General features: G+C 44.9%; 1 protein-coding gene across 3 annotated transcripts in view; it reads left to right on the top strand.

Annotated features, from left to right (window-relative positions):
* The window catches only part of LOC142590607 (uncharacterized), a 78729-nt gene that overhangs the window by 41665 nt on the left and 10394 nt on the right, over positions 1–26670 (top strand). The window contains exon 6 of one of the 3 annotated variants that reach the window (XM_075702922.1): positions 15951–18917. The exons of 1 other annotated variant lie outside the window; for it this stretch is intronic. In XM_075702922.1, the coding sequence (XP_075559037.1) occupies positions 15951–16018 (68 nt within the window). In that variant the 3' untranslated portion in view covers positions 16019–18917. Of the gene's footprint in view, positions 1–14757; positions 18918–26670 lie in introns of those variants that run through there. One more of the 3 variants, XM_075702920.1, reaches the window with a different exon arrangement.

The raw sequence follows: 26670 nt of genomic DNA, 5'->3' as shown, positions 1-26670 counted from the left end.
ACTCGTTGCATCTGATGCATCGTTGCATCCTTTGCATTTGACACGTGAATCGTTGCAGCGTGAGCGTCAACGAGCTGGGGTTGCTCGAGCAGACGTAGATACATTATGTTGTTTTCCGATTGCATAGTGTTTAAAAATGGTGATGGAAAATATAAACGGAATTGAGCTGGTGGGTGTTGCCAGGATACGATGCCGCCAGAGTGAAACATAATGCTCACTTTACGCTGCCTGCAGCAGGGAACAGCAGTGTGTTTGGGTTATCGCCTGTTAAAAGCATGCATTACGCTTCCAGAAACACTGTGCCACAGGTGCTGTGAAACATATAGGCAAAGATGCTTATTGCAATAGGGCTGGCTGCGATAGCTGTGAATGCAACCTGCAACGGCTGACGAGATTTGCTGGTTTCAGAATGAGAAAATAAGTGCCATCATTTTCACTTGGCGTGTACCAGCAATTACTGCAGAGGAAGCTGCCATCGCGAGTGCCTACTGCTCTCGTTCGCATGTGCCTCACACCTTTTCTTGTTCCATAGGATCTAGGGGCCGCAGAACATTCGCAGTTTGGCAATGTACTGAATGCTGGTGGCGAAAGATCTTAATTTCCGGGAACATATGAAAGGGACGCTGGAACGATTATTACAGTTTTGTACAAACATACTGAGTTGCTGGGCAGGTCCTTCTGATCATTGAGTGACACTTTCAAGTGCTCCTTGTACAGCGCACAATTCATTATGAGTAGGGATGTGCAAATAGCATTTTTGAGGCCCAATCAAATACGAAGCAAATCGAATCGAATATCAGATATTTATCAAATAGTCTTTAAATAATAAGCAGCCATTTTCACGATGGATGTAAAGTTGTATTCACATCGTAGTAGTCATAAGCTTAGCATCTTTCTGTGACGACCTGCAAAAGCTCAGAAACAATTAAGCACTTTCTTTGCTTATACAGGTCTTTCGGAAAGGGAAAATGATCCCTATATTGCAGCCTGTTGCACTACGTAGGTTCTAAAGTTTCGTATACGTATCTTACGCCCATGGAGATGAAAATTGTTGTGCTTTTGCTCCAATTTTGCGTTTGATTGCACAGATTTGACATTTTAACATACTTGAAAACTATTAGAAAATTATTTGTATTTACAAATAGTGACTATTCGATTCGAAGACTGAATCGACTAGAACAGTATTTGATTCATTATTAAAACGTTTTGAATATTCGCTCACTCCTAACTATAAGATTTGAAAATGTGCATTGCTGCCAATTGCAGCAGTGCTGGTACCCTGAGCTTTCAACTGCTCTGTCACCATCTGCGTAGCAGCCGCCATGCATGACAGTCGAGCAAGCTATCCAATAGCGTCACTGATAATTTTTGCAGCTTTGTGGTAGACAAATGTTCGTTAACTTGTTTCTATAGATAGAATTAACAAAAAGAGGATGCACGAGAATTTATCTCTACACTGAAGTATTTTGGTGCACAGCAAATGTTGTCTCCTTGTGTTACAATTTGCTCTGTGTTGGTCTCAAGGTTTCTTTTCGTGATGACCATAAATCGCCCGTGTTGCATTTTGGGCTGCGAACCTAGCAATTGGTGACAAGTCAAGCTGGAGCATGCTGTTGCAGCTTGACATAGTATGTTTTGCTTTGCTGCTGGTGTAAATTCTCGGCTGCAGCATGATCGTGAACACGTCTTTTTAAAGGTTTAAAATGTTTTACACTTGGTTACAGCAATATTAGCTCTGTGCAATCGGATGGCTGCACCGCGCCGGTTGCTCACGTTTATGCTCCCCACCGTCAAACTGCCCAGCTCGCCTGCGTTTACCAGACTGCTGGATGCGCTCGGCGCTCCCACAGCACGCTCGCAGTGCATGCTGCTTGCGTTTCACTTTGTCGGGGATCGGCGGCCAGGCGGCTCGTGTTTAAGCTGGAGAGGTTTTCCGTGCTGGCTCGAAGTCGCCAGAAGTAGATGCCATGACGTCACACCATAATGCTGAGCCAGTGAAGGCGGAGCTTCGCCCCAGTTGCTTGGCAAATGAGTTGAAGAGCAAAAGCATGGCAAGATAGGAGGATAACTTGTAATCTTCCATGGCTCTGTAAATATGAGACGCTTCACTTAAATTGTGGCGCATATGTTTTACCGTAGCTATACCCAATGCATCTACAAAACTTGTCCAAACCGTTTGAGGGGCCCTTCAACTGGTAAAAAGGAAGCATAAAATCGGGTCATTGTTTTTATATTCTTAATAGCGAATATTAGCTTTGGGAAATTATACAAAAGAAGGTCATATCAACAAGGTTCTACTGTATTTGCAATACCGTGCAAACGTAAATCACCAGTTACATTTTTAACCAATGATAGTACTGCAGCGGTGGCGCAGAGGTAGAACACCCGCCTCGCGTGCAAGAGGTCCGTGGTTCGAATCCCGGTGCCGGCAATTTTCCACCGGATTAAAAAAAAAAAAGTCCGCGTGTTGATAAAATTGCATAAACAGGCCTGGAGTGTGGCCTAATCCCGGTGACCAGAACCGGTAACGCACTCCCTCACCAGAGCAGGATTGGCCACCCTGGTGCAATACTTGGCCACAACCTCCTATATGAACAACACAATCAAACCCCGGCCCTCAGTCCCAAGCAGCTGTGAAGCAACTGACCACGGGTCAGGCCTGCAACGCAGCAGAGGGTGCTAAGAATCACTGGCTCCGGACAGGCCGCCATTGGAATATAAACCTGGCAACGTTTAACGCTAGAACGTTATCTAGTGAGGCGAGTCTAGCAGTGCTATTGGAGGAATTAGAGGGCAGTAAATGGGATATAATAGGGCTCAGTGAAGTTAGGAGGCCAAAAGAGGCATATACAGTGCTAAAAAGCGGGCACGTCCTGTGCTACCGGGGCTTAGCAGAGAGAAGAGAACTAGGCGTCGGATTCCTGATTAATAAGAATATAGCTGGTAACATACAAGAATTCTATAGCATTAACGAGAGGGTGGCAGGTCTTGTTGTGAAACTTAATAAGAGGTACAAAATGAAGATTGTACAGGTCTACGCCCCTACATCCAGTCATGATGACCAGGAAGTCGAAAGATTCTATGAAGACGTGGAATCGGCGATGGGTAGAGTGAAAACTAAATACACTATACTAATGGGCGACTTTAATGCCAAGGTAGGCAAGAAACAGGCTGGAGACAAGGCAGTGGGGGAATATGGCATAGGCACTAGGAATATCAGAGGAGAGTTATTAGTAGAGTTTGCGGAACAGAATAATATGAGAATAATGAATACCTTCTTCCGCAAGCGGAATAGCCGAAAGTGGACGTGGAGGAGCCCGAACGGCGAGACTAGAAATGAAATGGACTTCATACTCTGCGCTAACCCTGGCATCATACAAGATGCGGACGTGCTCGGCAAGGTGCGCTGCAGTGACCACAGGATGGTAAGAACTCGAATTAGCCTAGACCTGAGGAGGGAACGGAAGAAACTGGTACATAAGAAGCCGATCAATGTGTTAGTGGTAAGAGGGAAAATAGAGGAATTCCAGATCAAGCTACAGAACAGGTATTCGGCTTTAACTCAGGAAGAGGACCTTAGTGTTGAAGCAATGAACGACAATCTTGTGGGCATCATTAAGGAGTGTGAAATGGAAGTTGGTGGTAACTCCGTTAGGCAGGATACCAGTAAACTATCGCAGGAGACGAAAGATCTGATCAAGAAATGCCAATGTATGAAAGCCTCTAACCCTACCGCTAGAATAGAACTGGCAGAACTTTCGAAGTTAATCAACAAGCGTAAGACAGCAGACATAAGGAAGTATAATATAGATAGAATTGAACATGCTCTCAGGAACGGAGGAAGCCTAAAAACAGTGAAGAAGAAACTAGGAATTGGCAAGAATCAGATGTATGCGTTAAGAGACAAAGCCGTCAATATCATTACTAATATGGATGAGATAGTTCAAGTGGCTGAGGAGTTCTATAGAGATTTATACAGTACCAGTGGCACCCACGACGATAATGGAAGAGAAAATAGTCTAGAGAAATTCGAAATCCCACAGGTAACGCCGGAAGAAGTAAAGAAAGCCTTGGGAAATATGCAAAAGGGGAAGGCAGCTGGGGAGGATCAGGTAACAGCAGATTTGTTGAAGGATGGTGGGCAGATTGTTCTAGAGAAACTGGCCACCCTGTATACGCAATGCCTCATGACGTCGAGCGTACCGGAATCTTGGAAAAACGCTAACATAATCCTAATCCATAAGAAAGGGGATGCCAAAGACTTGAAAAATTATAGACCGATCAGCTTACTGTCCGTTGCCTACAAACTATTTACTAAGGTAATCGCAAATAGATTCAGGAACACCTTAGACTTCTGCCAAGCAAGCACCAGGCAGGATTCCGTAAAGGCTACTCAACAATAGATCATATTCACACTATCAATCAGGTGATAGAGAAATGTGCGGAATATAACCAACCCTTATATATAGCTTTCATTGATTACGAGAAAGCATTTGATTCTGTCGAAACCTCAGCAGTCATGGAGGCATTACGGAATCAGGGTGTAGACGAGCCGTATGTAAAAATACTGAAAGATATCTATAGCGGCTCCACAGCCACCATAGTCCTCCATAAAGAAAGCAACAAAATCCCAATAAAGAAAGGCGTCAGGCAGGGAGATACGATCTCTCCAATGCTATTCACAGCGTGTTTACAGGAGGTATTCAGAGACCTGGATTGGGAAGAAATGGGGATAAAAGTTAATGGAGAATACCTTAGTAACTTGCGATTCGCTGATGATATTGCCTTGCTTAGTAACTCAGGGGACCAACTGCAATGCATGCTTACTGACCTGGAGACGCAAAGCAGAAGAGTGGGTCTAAAAATTAATCTGCAGAAAACTAAAGTAATGTTTAACAGTCTCGGAAGAGAACAGCAATTTACAATAGGCAGCGAGGCACTGGAAGTCGTAAGGAAATACATCTACTTAGGGCAGGTAGTGACTGCAGATCCGGATCATGAGACAGAAATAATCAGAAGAATAAGAATGGGCTGGGCTGCGTTTGGCAGGCATTCTCAGATCATGAACAGCAGGTTGCCATTATCCCTCAAGAGAAAAGTGTATAATAGCTGTGTCTTACCAGTACTCACCTACGGGGCAGAAACCTGGAGGCTTACGAAAAGGGTTCTACTGAAATTGAGGACGACGCAACGAGCTATGGAAAGAAGAATGATAGGTGTAACGTTAAGGGATAAGAAAAGAGCAGATTGGGTGAGGGAACAAACGCGAGTTAATGACATCTTAGTTGAAATCAAGAAAAAGAAATGGGCATGGGCAGGACATGTAATGAGGTGGGAAGATAACCGATGGTCATTAAGGGTTACGGACTGGATTCCAAGGGAAGGGAAGCGTAGCAGGGGGCGGCATAAAGTTAGGTGGGCGGATGAGATTAAGAAGTTTGCAGGGACGGCATGGCCACAATTAGTACATGACCGGGGCTGTTGGAGAAATATGGGAGAGGCCTTTGCCCTGCAGTGGGCGTAACCAGGCTGATGATGATGATGATGAGTAGCATCACTTGTCTATGAAATACATAAAATCACCATCAGTGCCGCTCAATAAGCTTTCTATGGTGCTGTCAAGCCCGTTTGCATGATGTTCCTACTTAATCTAGGCATTGTGGGGGCATGCTTAGCAATGAGATTGCTGTGCATTACAGTGGCCATGTTCATGTGATATTCTTTCCTGAAAAGGCACAACAAATAAATGCTCATCTATCGGACATGCTTTCAAACAACTGAATGTGCGATAAAATTTCAAGTCGTGATAAATTCTGATAATTAGATGTCTCACTCAACTGGGTGATCCAAATGTACTGCTGCATATTTGAAGTGACGGATATGTGTAGGCAATAGACAATGAAGCCAGAAAAAGCATAGAGCAAAATAATGAGGAAAAGGGAAATAAAAAGATAGTGTGCCACGGGGCTGGTCACATCCTCCAGATTATCTGCGTAGTGCTTTACTTATTAAGGTTTTGTTTAAATTATTGGTTAGCCCTTTAGACAATTAAACAGTCCCCCCCCCCCCGCATTTTTCTTTTTGTAAGTGTACAAGATTAATTCTAGAAGTGTTGGCCGGCGTTGCCAACATCGTGGCAGTGGAGGTGGAATGTCTTTATAACCTACAGCTTAGACCACTTATAACATAACTGCTCCTAGTGCAGAAGCGGCTCTAATGTGGTCTTTTCTGACTCCCTTCTACCCTCCCATAGAACTCCATATATACACATACTTGCTGATAGTGCAGCCGTGTGAGACGAAATATCGCTTGTAATGCAGTTTCCGTAAACCAGCGTGCTAGAGCCTGCTTTTTAACGAGGTGCACTGCCGATTGAAAGGCAAAGCGATGAGGATGATGCAGAGGAGAAGATGCAGAGTGAATGAACAAGAAAGGAAAAAAATAATAATAATGGTGGCGACAGCGTGATGTGCGCGCGGGGGTTTGCCTAGACGACTGAGAAACCTTTGCTGAACTGCTCATCAGCGGCGCATACTACCTTGACTGCTTTCAGTTTAAGCAATGTTGCGCAAATTTAGTTTGAAGCTTTTAGGCTTTATGTTCACATGTGAGCTTCCACTATTCCTACCAGTATGCACACATAGAAGCTTGGTAGGCGTTCGCAGTAGTTGTCGCAACTGGTTGCCCGAGAAACCACTCCGCTTCACATGTGCTTCTGTCAGTTCAGCCTGTGCATACGATCACATGCCCAATCTCTATCTCATCGTCTATGGGTTCAAGCATATCAAGGGCAATCTCTACGACAGCATGCCACCTGACAACCCCGCTAGCTAGGCCTAATCAGGGTGCCTTATTGGGACTTGATGACCAAAGCTGTGGTTTTGTACCGAATCCTTCGAATGCGTCGAATTGACGTACAGCACTAGGAAACCGGAGAAAGCACCTAAACAACAAGAGGGAGGGCATGGGTGGCATGGGCAGCACTCGAATGATGGCAGCTTCTTTTGCAGTCACCATGTTTTCGATATTGCGTACACTCGAATCAGGGCAAGAAATAGTGTGAGCTACTGTACAGCATCCGAAATTTTGATCATTGTTCTACATTAGTTGCATGGATTTGATGGCGGTGCTGAAGGAAATTGCAATAATCAAGCAAGTCAGAAAATCTATTCAGCAACTGACTTCCATCTGTCCCACTTTTTTTTTTGTTTTACTTTGTTTACTTCATGTACAGGCTGTGGTTCCTTTCAACATTTGTAAATTTAAATGAATGCAAACATCCTGGTTGCATGCTTCTTTTCTTAGATACGCGCAGCAGCTCAGTCTGCTTGTTTTACACTTCTGCAGCCTGTGGGGATGCGTGACTCTCACGCCTCCCCTGAGATCTAGTTTTCCCGCATAGCTCGTCTCCTGCAGGGCGGTTTCGCCCGCCGCGTGGCCTGGCGCCTGCGGCGGTTGGAGTGGTTGAAGCGCAGTGCGAGAGATGCCGCTAGTGTTGTGCTGCGGCGGGGTTACTTAGGCGCAGGAAAGAAAGGCGCTGGGTCTTTCCCGGCGGGTCGGCTAACAGCGAGGACGTCCTGCGCGCCGACCCATGCTTCTGCGAGACCGCCTCGCGTGGCCGCCTTCGAACGCGCCACGATTCGCGTGACCGTACACGCGAACAACCAGGCGTTGGGATCCAGCATGGGGCGAACATATTCGCTCGCTATCCGGTCGCTCGGTGAGTCGGACTTCTAGATTTGTCGCGCGCCCATCGGCATGTTTTGTGGATAGCAACTCGGCTAGCAGGCACTGATCTATGAAAGGTGCAATAAATGCCCTTGTGATTGTTTGCACTACTGTGTTGTCGTTCCTTTGTCCCAAGGGTACGGGTGTGGGAGACCCCACAAGCCTTAGCAAAAATATTGTTTTGTTATAGTGCAGACATTCACAACGCTGGCAACTTATGCTATGCTGTATTGTAAGGGTATAAGGATTGTTATTATTCTACTACATAACTATCAAAGTAACCTACCTTAATCTTTTTGTGAGATAAGAGTTATGTATATGATTTATATTGTTACGTGTAGCTGAAGCCCGATGCTATATACACTTTATTTACAGGGACACTAACAGAAGGCCAAAATGGCGACGCTATATCAAGCGGGCCCACGTCGTCTTTCTCTTTCTCAGTGCAGCCACACTGTGGCGGCTGTTCCGTAGCATCACCCCTGGCAGTAGAAGCACCGTCCCGGTGCTTAATCTACACATCCGCAGTTAAAGGTGTGTGGTATGGCTTTAGTCTTGCCACGTGAACGATGTCACTTGCAGACGACGATGACGCTGAGAGGTCGGCGGGGATGACTTCATACGTGACATCGGTCACTTGTCGTACCACACGGTATGGGCCAGTGTAGCGTGACAGCAGCTTTTCTGAAAGGCCCACACGTCGAATGGGTGACCAGAGAAGCACCAGAGAACCCGGAGTAAAGTGCACGTCACGATGGTGGTAATCATAGAGGTGTCTCTGATGCTCCTGTGAAGCCTCGAGACGGGTGCGGGCGAGCTGGAGCGCGTGGTCGGCGTGTGCGATCGCGTCGCGGGTGTATTCAGTAGCGGAACATGTGGCCGAGGGCAGCAAAGTGTCCAAGGGCAACACGGGTTTTCGGCCATATAGGAGACAAAATGGTGAATAGCCGGCGGTGTCGTGACGCGATGAATTATACGCGAACGTCACATATGGTAAGTGAAGATCCCAGTCGTGGTGGTCGGTCGCGACGTACTTCGAAAGCATGTCGGTGATGGTCCGGTTAAGGCGCTCCGTGAGGCCGTTGGTCTGTGGGTGGTAGGACATGCTGAACTTGTGCTTCGTCGAGCAGGAGCGGAGGATGTCCTCGACGACTGCCGACAGAAAGCTGCTGCCACGGTCAGTGAGTAATTGGCGCGGAGCACCATGCACTAAAATTATGTCATAGAGCAGAAAGTCAGCAACGTCAGTAGCACAACTTGTCGGGAGGGCTCTGGTGATTGCATACCACTTAGCATAATCAGTAGCGACGGCGACCCATTTATTTCCACAGCCCGAGAGAGGAAACGGTCCAAGCAGGTCTAGGCCAACACGGAAAAATGGTTCCGGTGGGATGTTCATCGGCTGGAGACATCCAGCTATAGGCTATAACGCGATCATGTCCACGCTGGCGTTGAGCTAACACTGCTCCTATGCCGTGACCACTGGCATCAGTTCGAACTTCCGTTGAGGCAGACGGGTCAAAGTGGGCCAGAATTGGAGGCGTGGTAAGGAGAGTAGTGAGCCACGAAAAAGATGCGGCATGGTCAGGCCTCCAAGAAAATGAGGCGTCTTTCTTCAAGAGGTCAGTAAGGGGACGTGCGATGGTCGCAAAATCCTTCACAAAGCGTCGGAAATAAGAGCATAGCCCTACGAAACTATGAACGTCCTTGGTAGACTTCGGAACAGGAAAGTTCGTAACGGCGCGAATTTTGTCTGGATCAGGTCTCACGCCTCTGGCGTCCACGAGGTGCCCAAGGACGGTGATTTGGCGGCCAGCGAAGTGACATTTTGACGAGTGCAGCTGGAGACCAGCGCGGCGGAACACGTCAAGAATCACTGAAAGACGGTCTAGATACGTGTCAAATGTGGGCGAATAAACGATGACGTCGTCCAGATAGCACAAACAGGTGGACCACTTGAACCCCTGAAGCAAAGAGTCCATCATTCGTTCGAAGGTGGCGGGCACGTTACAGAGACCGAAAGGCATCACCTTGAACTGATAAAGGCCGTCAGGGGTAACAAATGCAGTCTTCTCTCTGTCCATGTCGTCGACGGATATCTGCCAGTAGCCGGACCGTAAGTCAATAGAAGAAAAATAGGTCAGAATCAGAATCAGTTTTTATTCATGACAAAAAGAGGATAATTACAACATATGTATATACAGAAGGAGGTCCCGTAGTTAGAAACTGAAATGGGACCTCCTGTGCATGATGACTAGAATTAATAATACAACAATGGCAACATGAAAAATTTACGAATAAAGGCTTTAAGAGACAAGGCATAAATGAACAGAAAAGCAGCATGTGTACGTATTAAACAAAAAACAAGGCTTCGACTTACTCAACGAAAGGTGAAACTACAAAAATAGCTGAAAGAAAGAAAGTAATATATATATATATATATATATATATATATATATATATATATATATATATATATATGCGGGAAGGAAATCAAGAGACAAAGAGAAAGTTAATAATACAACTCCTTACTATACTCAAATGGGAAAGTCGGAGGAAGCTAAAAGAAAATGCTTAAGTTCTGTACGAAATCTGTGAGCTTTGAACAATTTTAAAGGGAATGGTAATGTATTCCACAGAGATAAAGCTGAAAAGTGTAGTGATTGCTTACCATAGTTGGTGCGAACTAAGGGTAAAATGAAGTTAATATCTTTAGCAAATCTAGTATTATTAGTATTAGTAAGGGATGTCTTCGGGATGATGGTTACTGGAATATCATTGTTTAATGCCCTAAAAATAAATATGGCCAGGTTGTATTTAACAAGGTCAGTCACATTCAAAATATTATGTGCATGTAACAGCCGAGTTGCGCTAATGCTACGAGGTGAAAATTTTATTAGCCGAATGGCTCGATTCTGAATGACTTGCAACGAAGTTAGGTGACTGTTATAAGTGTTTCCCCATGATTCAATGTTATAGTTAATATGAGAATGAACAAAAGCATAATAAAGCGACATGAGAGTAGAAAATGATAAATATGGTCGTGCTTTGATTAAAACGCGTATCCCGTATGCCATTTTCTTTTTAACATTAGCAATGTGAAGGTGAAATTTGAGATGGCGGTCAAATTGCACACCTAAATAGGTGCAATGATCAACTGCATTGATTAGGTGATTGTTGATTGAAATAGACTGAAGGAGCTCAGGTGATCGCTGATGTGAGGCAAAAACGACAAAATTGGTCTTATTATGGTTAATCTATAGCTTGTTAAGTTCACACCATGTAGAAATTTTCACGAGATCTTCATTGAGCTCGCGTGTTAGCGTTGATATACAATTGTTAAAGCTAAATATAGTAGTATCATCTGCGTACAGAATACACTTCGATGAGGAGAGGCAACTGGGCAGATCATTAATATAAATTAGGAAAAGTAGAGGACCTAATATTGACCCCTGTGGTACACCAATGTTAGTAGTAGCTTCTTTAGAGTAGTACCCAGAAATATTAACGACTTGTTTTCTATCTTGTAAGTAACTGCGGATTAGAAGTAGAGGCGGACCAGTTATTCCGATGGCTTCAAGTTTAGCACAAAGAATTGTGTGATTAATTGAGTCGAAGGCCTTGGATAGGTCAACGAATATAGAGGCTGCAAATTTACCTTCATCAATTGCACCGTACAGGCAGTTTAGAGCGTCATCAATATGTGGCAAAGGGTACACATCCTTTTTTGTGATTTTGTTCAGGTGGCGATAATCTACACAAAAACGCCACGTTCCATCCTTCTTTTTGGCAAGTACGACGGGAGAAGCCCAGAGACTACAGGAAGGCTCGATAATGTCCTTTGCAAGCATCTTTTTGACTTCCTCTTGGATAACAGCTCGTTCCGACGCAGAAACATGATATGGACGTCGGTGAATAGGGTTCACATTGCCAGTGTTTATGCGATGGGTCACGACGGACGTTTGACCTAAAGGTCGGTTGTCAAAGTAAAAAATGTCGCGATCGCCTTCAAGAACGCGGCAAAGAGCTTCAGCTTGAGCAGGTGTAAGGTCAGAGGAAACCATCTTCTCAATGTCGACGTCAGTACCATGCGATGACGTCACGGTATGGGCTGAGCTGTGACGATCTTCCACTGTGAATGGCTCGGTCTCATCATCCTGCAAAGCGCTAATTATAGCCAATGAAATCCCCTGAGGCAGAACTTGTGTGGTTAGCGTGAAATTGACAAGGGGAAGGCAGGTGCGGTTGCCAGTAATTGTCAGCACAATGTGCGGCACGGTAACACCATGTGTAAGGATAACTGCCGGAATTGGTGCGACCACATGATTGCCATCAGGTACAGTTGGTGAGGACAAGTCGACGTGTGTCACAGAGTGAGGCGGTAGGCGAATAAAATCCATGCAGCTCAAACGGCTTGGAGGCGGGTCCACAGGGTCGGCAAGAAGAGGCAAGTCAAGGCGAAGGGAGCCGGCCGAACAGTCAATGAGGGCAGAATGATTGGCAAGGAAATCCACACCGAGAATGAGTTCGTGAGGGCAATGCTCGATGACGGTGAAGAGAACGACGGTGTGTCTCTCAGCAATGGTGAGTCGGGCAGAGCACATGCCAACAACAGCGACAGTCCCTCCGTCGGCGACTTGTACAACTTGGTTCGGGGCAGGCGTCAGAACTTTCTTGAGCCGACGGCGAAGAGCAGCACTCATAATGGACACATGCGCCCCGGTGTCAATCAACGCGCACACAGGAACATTGTCGACGAGAACGTCCAAAAGAATCTTGTTCGTGGGTAAGGTGAAGCGAGGATTTCGTGCTAATGTCGTCAATGCAGCTTCACCTCCAGAAGCTGCACTGTCTAGTTTTCCGGTCGGGGGTGCGGCGAGTAGGTCGGAGAAGGAGCACGACGTGAAGGGGGCGAGCGAGATTGGCGGCGGGAGGGAGAAGGCGAGCGGGAGTAGCGGGGTCGTGTCAAAGGTGTCGCAGGGTCAGATGATGGGGCGGGCGTAGAAGGGGCGAAGGAAAAAGATGCGCTAGAGGGGCAAGGGTGGTAATTAGGAGCATAGCGTGTCGGAGAAGTCCAGCGGCTGCGGCAGTGGCGAGCGACATGTCCAATGCATCGGCAGTTAAAACAGATCAGCTTGTCGTCCACTGTTCGCCATTCGGAGGGGTTGCGCTGTCCATAAGAGTAAGACGGGTGCGGTGGGGCCGTGCGTGGAGAGAGAGGTTCCCAGCATACGGAACGAGTGGAGTGCAGGCCGACGTTGGACAACCTTTGACGGACGACGGCCTGGATCAAGGAGATTGTCACTGGAGAATGATCAGGTGACGGGAATGAAGGGACCGCCAGTTGTGCCGCTTCAACCTCACGACGAATGATGCGGGTCAAGTTGTCACATCGCGACGGCTGGTGGAAGAGTTCCTCACAGGATGACGTAGCACCTGTGTTGGGAAGTCGCATGATGTGCTGGGATACCCGGCGGCTTTTAGCATGCTCGAGACGGCGGGACTCCTTGAGGATCGTATCGATGCTGGTGATGTTCGTAAACACCAGTAAATTGAAGGCGTCGTCAGCAATGCCTTTGAGGACGTGATTAACCTTATCGTCCTCAGACATGGTCGGATCAGCCTTGGCACAAAGGGCCAAGACGTCGAGAATGTACGACACGTAGGACTCGATTGACGTCTACACACGTGTGGAAAGGGCTTTCTTGGCATTGACTTGGCGACCGAAGGGATTGCCAAAAAGGTCGCGGAGCTTCTCTTTGAAGAGATTCCAGCTCGAGATCTCCTCTTTGTGAGTCTGGAACCATGCAAGGGGAACTCCGTCGAGATAGAAAAGAGCGTTCGCAAGCATGATAGTCGCATCCCACCTGTGACTGGTGCTGACACGTTCATATAAGTGGAGCCAGTCGTCAACATCAGGACTGCCGACTCCGTTGAAAACACCAGGATCCAGAGGGGGGGAAACGGCAACATAGGTCGGGGCTGCAGGCGGAGACGGTTGTGTAGATGAAGTGCCGCCAGCAGGTGCCGAAGTTGCACTGTCGCTGTTGCGACCGCTGCGAAGCTCCATGACGGGTACGGGGAACGTCCACCTCCACCAAATTAATGTTACGTGTAGCTGAAGCCCAATGCTACATGCACTTTATTTAAAGGGACACTAACGGAAGGCCAAAACGACGACGCTATATCAAGCGGGCCCACGTCGTCTTTCTCTTTCTCAGTGCAGCCACACTGTGGCAGCTGTTCCGTAGCAATATGATGAAATCTTATGTATATGATGCCACAAAGCGTTCAGTAGTGGGAATCAGCAGATAGCTAGACCAAGACACACGTGTAGCACCGCTAACTCATCGCATTGCTACATCGTTAGCAATATCATTCACTAGTATTAGAAGCCTGATGTTGAAACACGAACTCATCTCATCTTATCTTGAAGACTGTGACTGCGCTATTCTTGCTCTCGCTGAAATCTGGCTTTTCCCCGACTTAGCATATAGCAAAATTCTTCCCATTAAGCTCACCTATAATATTTATCGCCGCAATCGCTCAGGCAGAAGAGGTGGTGGCTTCCTCCTGGCTATTAAAAAAGACTATTGCATCATACATTATTGACACATCTTCAGGTCTGGAGATTGTCTGGGCCACATGCCGCTTCCGTTCTGCTAAAGTTTTGATAGGCGTTTGTTACCGCCCCCCAGATTATAATCATTGCTTCGTTCATGAACTGCGCAGCAGCATTGCTAAAGCCACCCAGCTCTGTCCCACTGCGTTCACATACCTTATCGGTGACTTTAATCTTCCTCTCATTGATTGGCCAAACTTGTCATCATCCTGCAGTTTATCATCAGAATTCCTTAGCCTAACATTAGATTATAATCTGTTACAGATCATTAAAAAACCTACTCATGCCTCCAACGTCTTAGATACTAACTAACGCCCCGGAAACTATAGAACAAGTAACATGCTCGGATGGTTTCAGTGACCACAGATTACTCAATGTCTCCATCAGTATCTCATTACCATTTACAGGTGTCTCAAGAGGGACAATTCATGACTACAGCAAGGGAAATTACGAAGTAATCAACATTGAGCTGGAATCATTTCTTGAACATCAATTTCCACCTTCGTTCCACGCCAGGTCTGTTCATGATAACTGGGTCATGTTCAGAGATAAGTTAGGTGCATTGGTTGAGCTGAACATTCCTTTAATCAGAATAACTGTAGACAAAAACAAACCGCTGTTTACTAAGTCCCTTCATCTACCCAGAAACAAAAAGAAACGTTCATACAGAACTTCAAAACAAAGCGGCACTCTGTCAGCTTGGGAAAGGTATCTTAACTGTTTAAGTTCATACTGCTCGGCTGTCAATGTAGCCAAAAATAAATATTTTTCGCAAGACCTTCCTTCACTACTCAAATCTAATCCCAGAAAGTTCTGGCAAATTTTATCTCCTGAATGCCGTACTAGTGACATCTCGTTACACAATGAAAACAACATTCCTATTCCCAACAGTGAATGCGCTCAAGATTTTAATAAATTATTTTCATCCGTATTCATGAAAGAAAGTATTACTAATTGGCCCATTGTTGCAGACCTAGATTACCGGTACATGGAACCTATTGACATTACTATTGATGGTATTGTTCAGCTTATTAATAACTGCAAATTTTTATCTTTAGGAGGTATTGGCAATATTAATTCTAACTTACTAAAAAATACAGTCTCAGTATCTAGCAAGTTTTTATTCCACATTTTTCATCAATCTTTAATGACAGGTCAGATACCCCAAGATTGGAAAAAAGCCAAAGTCATACCCATCTTCAAAGACGCTGACAAAAACTTAGCTGAGAACTACTGACCGATATCACCAACGTGCATATGCTGTAAAATGATGGAACACATTACTGGATCTCATGTTTACCATCATCTAGAATCGAACAACTTCCTTTTTCATGATCAACATGGTTTCAGGAGAGGTTTGTCGTGCGAAATGTAATTGCTTGAATTTACGACAGATTTACATTTTGACATGGACTCAAACCTTCAAACTCACAGCATATTTTTGGATTTTTCTAAAGCTTTTGACCACTTAGCCCATTGTCGCCTGTTTTGAAGTTATCATCATTAAAACTTGATTCACTAGCTCTATCCTGGCTTCGAAATTTTCTTTCTAACAGATAGCAGTTTTCTTTCACTAACAGCTTCTCCTTGCCCCTTTCAGATGTTCCATCTGGTGTACCACAAGGAATTGTTCTTGGTCCCTTACTCTTTCTGATATACGTACATTAATGACATACCCAATAACTTATCATCATGCATGCGCATTTTCGCTGATGACTGCATTATCTGTCGTTCAATTAACAGCTCCGATGACCACCTGATCCTCCAAAATGATCTTAACCAAATTATTAATTGGTGTGACACCTGGCTAACGACTCTAAATTCATCAAAATGTAAAGTGATGTCCTTCACCCGCAAATGCACTAACTTGGAATATTCCTACTGTATTAAAAATGTCCCATTATCTCGGACCTCATCATTTAAATATCTAGGCATAAGTCTTCCAACAAACCTCGTCAGGACTTCTCACATTACCACCATCTGTGCCAGTGCTTCTCGATCACTGGATTACCTGCGACGTAACCTTCGGAACTCACCTTCACTTATTCCAAACTGGCATTTCAAACATTTGTTCGCCCTCGACTTGAGTTCACCACTCCAGTCTGGTCTCCCCACCAAAATTACTTAATTAAGATGCTGGTATCAATCCTAAATAGAGCTGCACGTTTCATTTCCCGGAATTATGACTGCCATTTTAGCGTAACTCAAATAAAGATTCACCTTTCATTTCAGCTGCTAAGTAATCGTCGTGACATAGCCCTTTTGTAATTATTTTATAAATATGCCCACCGCACTAACAAGCGCTCCCTACACCTAGAAACGTCATCGCACACGTCGCACAGATTACACAATCATCATAGCTTCATGCGCATCTATGGTAAAACAGAAGCATTTAACTCGTCTGCAATTCCCCATGCCATTCAGCTCTGGAACAGCCTCCCCGACAACATAGTTGCGGAAACTGACCGTGAAAAATTCAGGCACTCACTCAACTCTCTTAACCCTTGTTAGCCATTAATATCACACTCACTGTTCTGTGTTATTTTTCCTACCTTCTTCTTGCACTGTAATACGTTTGTTACAAACTTATAGAGTTCTTTTTTATTGTGCTCATATACAGCTTTATGTAGGTAATATGTTTCCCTAACTTTTAGGCTATGCACTTGGCTGGTGTTTTTATTATTATTTTTATTATTGTTACTAGATTGTATGTACTTGATTCTATGCTCCCCTTACTCAATCCTTATGTAGGGGCCTTGTAAGGTATTTTACAAATAAAATTTTTAAAAATATCCGGATAAAGCATGGTGCAATCAGGCAGCACTGTTTCAATGTTCTGGCGACATTTCCATCATTGTGGGCAGTCTACCTGCTTTAGCTATAACGAATGCATATATGAGCTCCTAGCTTATCAACATCACGAAGTCAATGTACGAGAGGTCATCAACATTGTAAGGCCAATGACATTACACACTACATCCGGATAATGAGTCAACATAATAAAACCAACTGAAATTTTTATGCCTATCATTAGAAAAGCTTTCTCATCACACATTTCTCTTGGACATATATGCAGAACTGCTGAAGATAGGGTGACATTAATTTACAAAATCGGTGATGTGAATGCTTTATAAATCTACCGTCTTATTACTATCTTGTTATGTATACACAACTTTTTTTTGAAAAGTACATTGTGAAACAAATCATAGTATTTCTTGAGAATTATAACATAGTAACTCTAAAGCAACAGGGTATTTATGAATGTGAACTTTAGTGGAACAGGCTGCGCTGCTGAGATAGTCGGGCATTCATGGCTCTTGCATGATCATTTGCACTTTCCAAAGAGCCCTGTGTATTTGAAGCAGCTGTTTGTCTGTTTTCTAGTGCTCTGTTTATGCTTTTAATCGACGTTTCGTAACATACAATGTCATGACAGAAAGTTGCTAACATCATGAGAACTAGGATTTGATCATTGTTTTATATTAGTAGTTGTTTAACTGACTGTTCAATGTTTGAAGAGTATTCAGTGTTCGATTCGGTTTGATGCTTTTGTTGCATTGTGTCGATCTCAAAAATTATTTTCCTCGTACCCTTACAAGATATGTATGTTCAATGTAATGCATTGTAGTGTTTATTATTACACTACAGATGGTGTGAACGATCTGCTTTCCAAGTTCTGTTATAAAATGTGCATTTCTTTGTCTTTCTTTGCGCAATGTTTCTTCATGTAAAGCTGAACCTGGATATAATGTATACGGGTATAACAAATTATGGGATAATATAAAAAAAAGTTAATAAATACAGAAATTGCTGTATCATGCTTTATTTGTGTGGATTATTCTGCTGCTATAAGGAAGTCAGAAATGAGGGATCCATCACAGAATTAACTATAACGAAGCATATGTTTGTTAGCGCATGTCTGAAAAGATATATTCTGGCAGCAAAAACATCAAGTACAGATGCAGACCGATTTTTCGACATGCACATTATCTGCGGCACCATCACCTACCCCTAGGTAGGTGATGGTGGTAGATAACAACAATACCCGAAATTTTGGATGCTGCAGGAGATTTCGGCCATAAGCTGTGCGTGCGCTGTCGCAAACATGGCAGCTTTGAACATAGGTGCAGTCATGTCAACCGGCACCAAACTGCAACTGGTTGCCATTGAAGCGGCACCGGTTTGGCCTAGCAGCCAAAGCACTTCAGCCGGTGGAGTGGTTGGCAGTAAGACATTGCGCAAAGCCTGCTGCCAACATATTCACTTGTAGACCTTATTGGCATTCAAGCATGAGGTCAGATACAGTTTGTCCGAAAGCACGATAGGTAGCGATGTCGCAGTTTCTCCCAAATGCCAAAGCATCGGTAGTGATAGTACAGTATTAGGTAACTGCATAAAGTTAGGTGCATGGTGTTATCAGCCTTATAAATTTGAGTAAACATTCATTTACTGAAAAAAATGAGACAGTTGAGACTGCTCACGTGTGGGAATGCAAAAGTATGGCAGTCCCTTTGGTGAAATGTTTCCAGTTAATGTTTTCAACATGCAATAAAGTTCTTTCTGCTGATTCAGTGTGTGTGTGTGTGTGTTTGCATGTACGTTGGCTGCTGACTAGAAACATTCGGGCCATTTTGCTGCAGAACGATGAATTTTATTTCAAGCTACGTGATTCTCGATGTATAATGGTAGGTCTGTCATGATTATGTCTTCATCATCATCATCTTCACGTTTCACAGCTATAACTGAGGTAATTGCTTTAGGGTCTATCACAGTAGAGACAGAACTGACGAAATTTGAAATGCAAGTGACGCACGGGAAGCAGCATGCTCATTTTGTACACTCGCGATGTGGCGCCACCTCTCCCCATTGCCTGCACCGTCACATGTCCAATGAAGCACGCACTAGCCCGCACCTTTAGTCAGCCAAATGGCTGCAACGTGACACGTTGCAATCACGCATGTACTAGGGACACTTTTAGTCAGCCACAACCATGGAGCTGCTGTGGTGATCGGAAGGCATGCTCGTCTCGCACCCAAGTGGCCTGAGTTGGATTCCCAGCCAGAGCAAAATGTACAAACTTTTCTTTTTATAGCCTTTGATTTGCTTTGTTTACATGAACCTTCCTGAAAAATGTGACGCGAGTCCGAGCACTTTTTGATATGTTTGCTCTTGTTGTTTATGCTCTTTGTGGAGTTGGCCATTTTTGGTACCGTCGCTTGATCACGTCCTATCTTCTTCCTCATGGGAGCTATAATTCTTTTGCATTAATAAATTTACAAGCATGGTGTCATGCATGCATAGATAAACATCAACAGATCGCGCTCGATGACCACAAAAACTTGCTGTCGCAACACTGGGGTGATGAAGAGAGCCAGCAATGGAGAGCGAACGCTTCGTGCAGCCTCTCGATTTACCCCTCCCTGAATTGAAATCGCACAACTACCAGTGAACAAGGCACGTGGGAACACAGTGCACACCAAGGCAGGACCCACCTCGACTTTCCCTTAGCCTTCGCAACCGTTGTATGTTACCTCCAAGATAGGGTGTGTGACTGACCCACATATGCGCTCCTCCACACAGAAAACTGTGTGCTGCCAGGGCTGGGCGAGAGCTCACCTTACTGCCCCTCCCCTTGAAGGCAGGAAATCGACTAAAAGAGAGCATTAATTCACACAGCCAGCCTTTGCCCACGAACTCCCTGTGAAGCCATTCTGATGGCTTTTCCTCTCGCATTATCAGTCCAGCACGTGATTTCTGAGACTCGGCATGCTGGCTGGGAATGCTTGGTTCCTGGTAGTTTTTTTATTAATAACACTTGATCGGTGGCCCTGTAGTAGCTCTGTGCTTAGTGCGGGAGTGCTAATACCTTCTGTGCGCTCTGACATGACCATCATATCTTGAGCTGATACATTTGGCTCAAGCTCTCCCCAATATGCCCACTTCCCCTCTTGCATTGAAGGAACTGTCGCTGGGGTGAAACCAGGTTACCAATACACATTTCTGGCTCTAAAGATTTCTTCCTGCACCTTTAACATGCAAAAGAATCACCTTAGGGAGTGGCTAGTGTTACTCTGAACTGCATTCTCATGTCCTTCCAGATTGTTACGGGCTGCTGTGCTCCCCATAGACTGCGAGTTCTTAACTCTTGTGGCAGATGGCACAGCTATGGTGGCTAGAGTAGGTGTGCCGACCGACCCATCTGGAGCACAGTTCACCACTTCTCTGCATCATAATGCAAATATGGTACTGCACTCAGTAGAACAGTAGAAAGTTACTGAACAGCGTGTGCCTGGTACTTCTGGCAGATAGCGCACAGCAAATAAAGTAGGCAGAGGGAAAAACTGTCACCTGTGGCCGTAAGTTTGTGCAGTACAAAGCTTCAGGTGTCTGTTGTTTCATGTCTAGAAGTTACTAAAAGATCTGGAACCATCTACGGCAACAATGTGAACGACAAGGTTAACGGAAGCTCATCTCCGATTCCGAATCACCGGAGGCCGCATTCAATTAGTGGCGGTATTTCTTCCTCAAAGATCAACATGCACACTTATTTTTTCGCTCTGAACTGTAGGTCAGGGGGCCTAAACCAATATTGATCTCAGCTCCGAAAAGAGCAGGAGTGGACACCAGTTGTGTTTTGAACGACACTTTTACCAACAGTTCCTCGAGCGTGATTTCACCTAGATGGTCGATGAAGAAATGGTTATTAAAGATGCAATGATATGGTGGTTTCACTCATATCTATAGTATAATGTCAGAGAAAAGGAGAGCGAAACAATTTTTCGGAATATGTTCACATAACGTATGTGATAATCACCGCAAATTTACGCTCGGAGAAATCACAAGAAGTTGCGGAAAAACCCGCCTGTGCAATGGTGTAGCCAGTGGGGGGCTTAACAGGCTTCAGCCCTCCACCCCTACCCCCCCAAGCTTTCCTTCCGACACCATGCTTCCTTTTATGCCTGGCACGTCACCTATGAACAAAAGCACATAGCCTTCAAACACCTGCCCCAGACAAGTACAGGATTGTACACACCTTCAGGCAGACCAAGGGCCCGCTATAGGTAATAGTTGTATTAATTATTATGAATATTATTATTAGTAGTATTATTATGAAACTTAAGAATGATGGACCCCTAGCACCCGCTTCCCCCCCCTTAAAAAGTATCCTGGCTGCGCGCCCGTGCAAATTGCAATGACTTCAAGATTTCTGTGCTGGCGCTTGCGGAGCTTGGCAGCACGTACGTTCTTGCTTCATGCTCGCAGAATACAGCAGGGGAAGGTTCTAGGGCTACCGCATTTTCTGTTCATGCAAAATTAGACTGCATCATCCCCCTCAATAAAGTTCGATCGGAGACGTGTGTGTGTTTCTATGGAAAGAACCGACGGCTGCACCGTAACCCTGCAGGAAAGGCAAGTTTGCATGTTGCTGAAATAGACAAAATGTTGCCTCCTAGGGCGTCAGATGTAGTTAAAACGTTTTTCACAAAGATTTAGGAGAGGCAAAGAGCATCAAGACCTAATTATATGGGAGCAGCAAGTTCAGCTCCAAGTGCGACATCCTTGCTCCAAACGGTTCTTACCTGCTGTGATGGCTAAGTGGTTATCATTGTGCTGCTAAGGATAAGGCCGCAGGTTCGATTATTGGTGGCCACATTTCGATGTGGTCAAAATGCAACATCCCTGTTTATTTGGGTTTAGGTGCATGTTAAATTCCGGGGAGTCTCTCACAGCTTACCTGCCGTGGTTGCTCAGTGGCTATGGTGTTGGGCTGCTGAGCACGAGGTCGCGGGATCGAATCCCGGCCACGGCAGCCGCATTTCGATGAGGGCGACATGCAAACACACCCGTGTGCTTAGATTTAGGTGCACGTTAAAGAACCCCAGGTGGTCAAAATTTCAGGAGTCCTCCACTACGGCGTGCCTCATAATCAGAAAGTGGTTTTGGCACGTAAAACCCCAAATATTATTATATCTCACAGCTCGGGTGGCAATTGCTTTGGAACGTTGAATCACAATTTATTTGATTCAACAAATACTTGGCTGCACCAAAGCCATGAAAAAAAAAAAGACTACATACTGGTTTGCAGCTTAAAATTCTAAAATAAGTTCAAACTTGTTCAGAACCACTAAAACGTTAGTGGAAGCTAGGTTCTTGCGTAAAGCTAGAAAAATACTAGCCCTTCATCTTTTAAGATCCTGGCAAAATTCTGCATGCAGCTTTTCTTGCACTGCTCACTTACAGTATTTGAAGCATACATGATAGCTGAAAACAGCAGCAGAGATAACCTCTAACACACCTCCGTATACGCTGCATGGATGACGACACGCGCAGACGAGACATTCATTTGCGGTATCGCCAGCCGTTTTTGGTCATGCATGAGTAAGAGTGGGTGCGAGAGAGAAAATCTGGGGGCTTTGGCTCCTTGAATGTATTATTCTGCCTAGGTGCTACGGAGGAGGTTCCTCAGTGCGTGTTGTTTGCGTTTGTCCCCTAGACATGCCAGCATTGCGGAGTGGGGTCGAGTTTTTTTTCTCGCGCTTGCGGTGCTGAGTCAGTCATGCCGGATTAAATGTTTCTTGCCCCTTGCAGCACTCTCCCTTCAAAAAAAACATCTCTGATTTTTCCAGGGGAGCAGTAGGGTCTGTAGTAGAGGCCTGACCTGCTCTCCTGGTGTACTATCTTTGCTCTTGGCAGGCTTTTCGTACGCTGCTGTGCGCGACTTTTCAGGAGCATTTTTGAGTGGTCCCGTTTGAGTGAAATAAACGCACAGCGGCTTAGCAACCGCCGTTGAACGCCACTGCCTGATTTCACACCACGTGGATTATTCGCTTTGCATCTCACTCACGGTTAGGTTAGCTTAGGTTTAGGTAATGTTTACGTAACCTTAGGTTAGGTTACATTAGCGTAAAAGGCGTAAGGGTGGTGCGGCGTATTCTCGCAGCGGTTACGCTCTGAGGATTATTGTCTTTTCGTCTCGGCCACGTTTGCTTAGGTTAACGTTAGGTTAGGTTAGCATAAGAGGCATTAGGATAGCGGGACATATTCTCGTAGTGGTTGCAGAGGCGTTGAGCATCACCGGTGGTTTTTCGGCCACTTGCGTTGACATGCCATTGCTAAGGCACTCTGATGTCTATAGATTTTCAATATGTGCAGTCCTGCCTCTACTACGGTCCCTACTGCTCCCATGGAAACATCTGCGATGTTATTTCCAAAGTACATCACCATAAGGCATGAGAGAGCTATGGTCTGGCATGACTAACTTAGCACCAGTGCTGCAGATGCGAGACAGTTTGTCCAACACGGCAGTTGCCAAATGGGGCATCAGTGCCTGCTACTTCACCTATTTCACTGCTCAGGCAGCCAGCATCCGTGCGTAAACAAACTCGACTCCACTCCGCAATGCTGGCACGCCTAGGGACAAACGCATACAACGTGCGCTAAGAAACTTCCTCCCTAGTGCCTAGGCAGAGTCATATACTCAATGAGCAAAAGCCCCCAGATTTCCTCTCTCGTGGCCGCTCTTACTCGCACCTGTGCAAAAACGTCGGGTGATCCCTCAAATGAACGTCTCATGGCTGAGGGTACGCCAGGACAGTTGAGGTTACCAGCTGTTGAGGGAGAATCTCGCTTGTCACAAAGTTTTCATCTCACACCAATGATCTTGCTATCAATTCATAGAAATAGCTCATCTCCGAAAATATTTGCTTCTGTGTGCACCTCCTTTTTATTCTATTTGGGAATGTTTCATAATGAGTGTTTACCATTTTTCTCTAATATATTTTTTTCGCTGTGCATTTTACTAACCCCTCAATTGTTTTCTTTTAGAATAAAATAGACACTACTCCTTACTATTCAAACTGGATTAAGTTGTTTATTCTTTAACATGCTTACTAGTGGCTCCATTGGGCGACATGGTGTCGGCCCATCTTGACATTAAACAAAGTTCTGTGCCACTCAGGGAATTTTGCAAAAGCACATTTCCAACCCCCAATTTGGAAATGTCAACTTGGTAGACACCTTGTATCCAGAAATGCCAGCCATAGGGGCCCGTGTTCCTTTTCCGGTATGTTTCGATACACTGCATCAATGAGAACAGGTTGTCCTTCAAGCTCATGTGCTTCTGGAACTCGTTTTGTAGTTCCCCTAACACCTCTGCACTCTCCACCCATGCCTGCAGTCTGTCCTTTAACTGTATCACCACCCTGTTAACCGACGTCATTGCTATGGGATGGTAGCTATTTATGTTGGCTTTGTCCCCCCTTCCCTTATAGTATAATCATGTTCATCCTGCTTAGACTTCGGACATCGAGGGCTTTACAGTCCATTATCGTTTTGCTCACTGCCTCTCAATGTTTGCTTAGATTTTGGGCCCAATGCCTTTATTAACATAAGTGGGATGCCATCGGGTCCTGTTGACATGCTATTAGGAATCCTCTTCTTTGCCTTTTCCCACTCTCGTTGTTCAAGTGGAGCCACTGCACTAACCAGTCTATCCTAGTCCGATAAAATACTTTCAACGTCTTTTCGTTCTCTAAATTTTTGTTTCATCATTGTTCTTATATTTTCTATTGCTTCATCTCCTTCTAGCCAAACACCTAAAGCTGTATTTATAAACTTCTGATCTAAGCTGGCCTATCACTCAACGAGTTTAGAAAAGCAGCTCAAAATTTTTAGAAACATCTATCCTTTTTGTTTACTCCTTTTCATTTCATTTATTATACCCTCAAGACTGCAAAGGTATTAGAGGGGAGTGCGGTAAAAAAGAAACAGTTACAAAACAAAGAATAAAGGAAGGCAGCAAGTGACGTGGTAATAGTCTTGTGATGCCCAAAGTGACGGTGTCGATTACGGCCATGCGAAATTGTGTGTCTTCAGTGGCAGTCGTCGTGCCGGAAAGGTGGTTCCATTCTTGACAGGTCCTGGGAACAAAAGACTTGCGACAACTCTAGCGCGACTCTCAAGAACTCCAACTTTGTGGTGATTAATGCGAGGAGATATTTAGATATGAATTTTGCAAGTATGCTTTATGAAACAAAGCTAGGCAGAAGCATTTGCAACGAGCAGAAAGTGGTGGACATTGCAGGATGGTTTTCATAGAAGTTACGCTCGCTGCACAGTTACAATGGCTTAAGATGAAACGCAAGGCATTATTTTGAACACGTTCGAGAGACTGGGTTAGTGCTTTAGCATGTGGGTCCCAAATTGATGAAGCGTATTTCATTTTACTTCTAATTAACGTCTTGTACAAAGTTAACTTTAGTGATGATGGAGCATAAGAAAAGTCTTGACGGATATAACCTAATGTGCGATTACTTTTATTGATAACGCTGTTGATGTGTAAAAACCAGGAAAGTGTAGAGGTTAAATGAGCACCTAGATATCTGCAAGATGCAATGGCTTACATGGTAGTAACCTCAAGGTAATAGATCAGAAGAGGAAGTTCATGGCAGGTTACGTGCATGGTTTTGCACTTAGGTGGGTTTAGTTGCATTAACACGCTGCCTGTTGAAGTCAGGCAGCGTGAAGGTCAATTTGCTCGCTGCTGCTGCCGCATTTCCTCACCCCAGAGTTTTCACTAGTTTCCGTGTTCATCGAGCAAGATGTGTTCATGCTTGCTTGTGCGCATTACACCATACTTGTTAATTTATTTTGCAAGAGAATGCTTACAAGTTTATACAGCCGATAAAACTACTATCTTCACTTTGCATAGCTATCTACTTATTCTTTATCGAAATCTACGCTTTGCCTATCGGAAAAAACTGCTATTTTTTATTCCCAATCTGCCATTAGCCCTGTGTGATAGGTCAAAATGGCTCAGGCCTGGCCCATATGGGCATAAAAACAGATTGAAATTGTTTTATGTTATACTGGCCGTGGGGACAGAAACGCCCACCTGCTGAACCTGCGCCTCCCTAATATTTAGTTTGCACGCAGTGCCCTCAGTCTACTTTTCGTTGTTTTGTGCCACAGCTAGGGATCGCCACGCCACTCGACCGTATTTTAGTACGGCAAGTGGCCACGTGCACGCCGGCCACTTGCCGGAAGCGCCGAAAGGTCCAGTGTTATAAGCGCGAATTTACAAGAAACTGCGCGGGAGGCGCCGTCGCGCAGTGTGCAAAATGTGAACTGCTGCACTCCTTTTTGGAAAATAAATCCACTCGCTGTTTGCGGCCACTGCCGGAGCACACATGCCGAAGCCGCTCTGGTGAGATTTCGGTCCATTTTCTCCGTTTGGCGCAGGAATTTGCGTTTCTATCAAAATGGCACAATTTGCGCAGGAGTCCCACCCCTGAAATTACTAAGCAAAAATACACCAATTC

This window comes from Dermacentor variabilis, chromosome 8, assembly GCF_050947875.1.
Source record: "Dermacentor variabilis isolate Ectoservices chromosome 8, ASM5094787v1, whole genome shotgun sequence".
Classification (NCBI taxonomy): domain Eukaryota; kingdom Metazoa; phylum Arthropoda; class Arachnida; order Ixodida; family Ixodidae; genus Dermacentor; species Dermacentor variabilis.
Note: the sequence above shows the minus strand (reverse complement) of the source record. Positions and strands in the feature narration are given on the sequence as shown.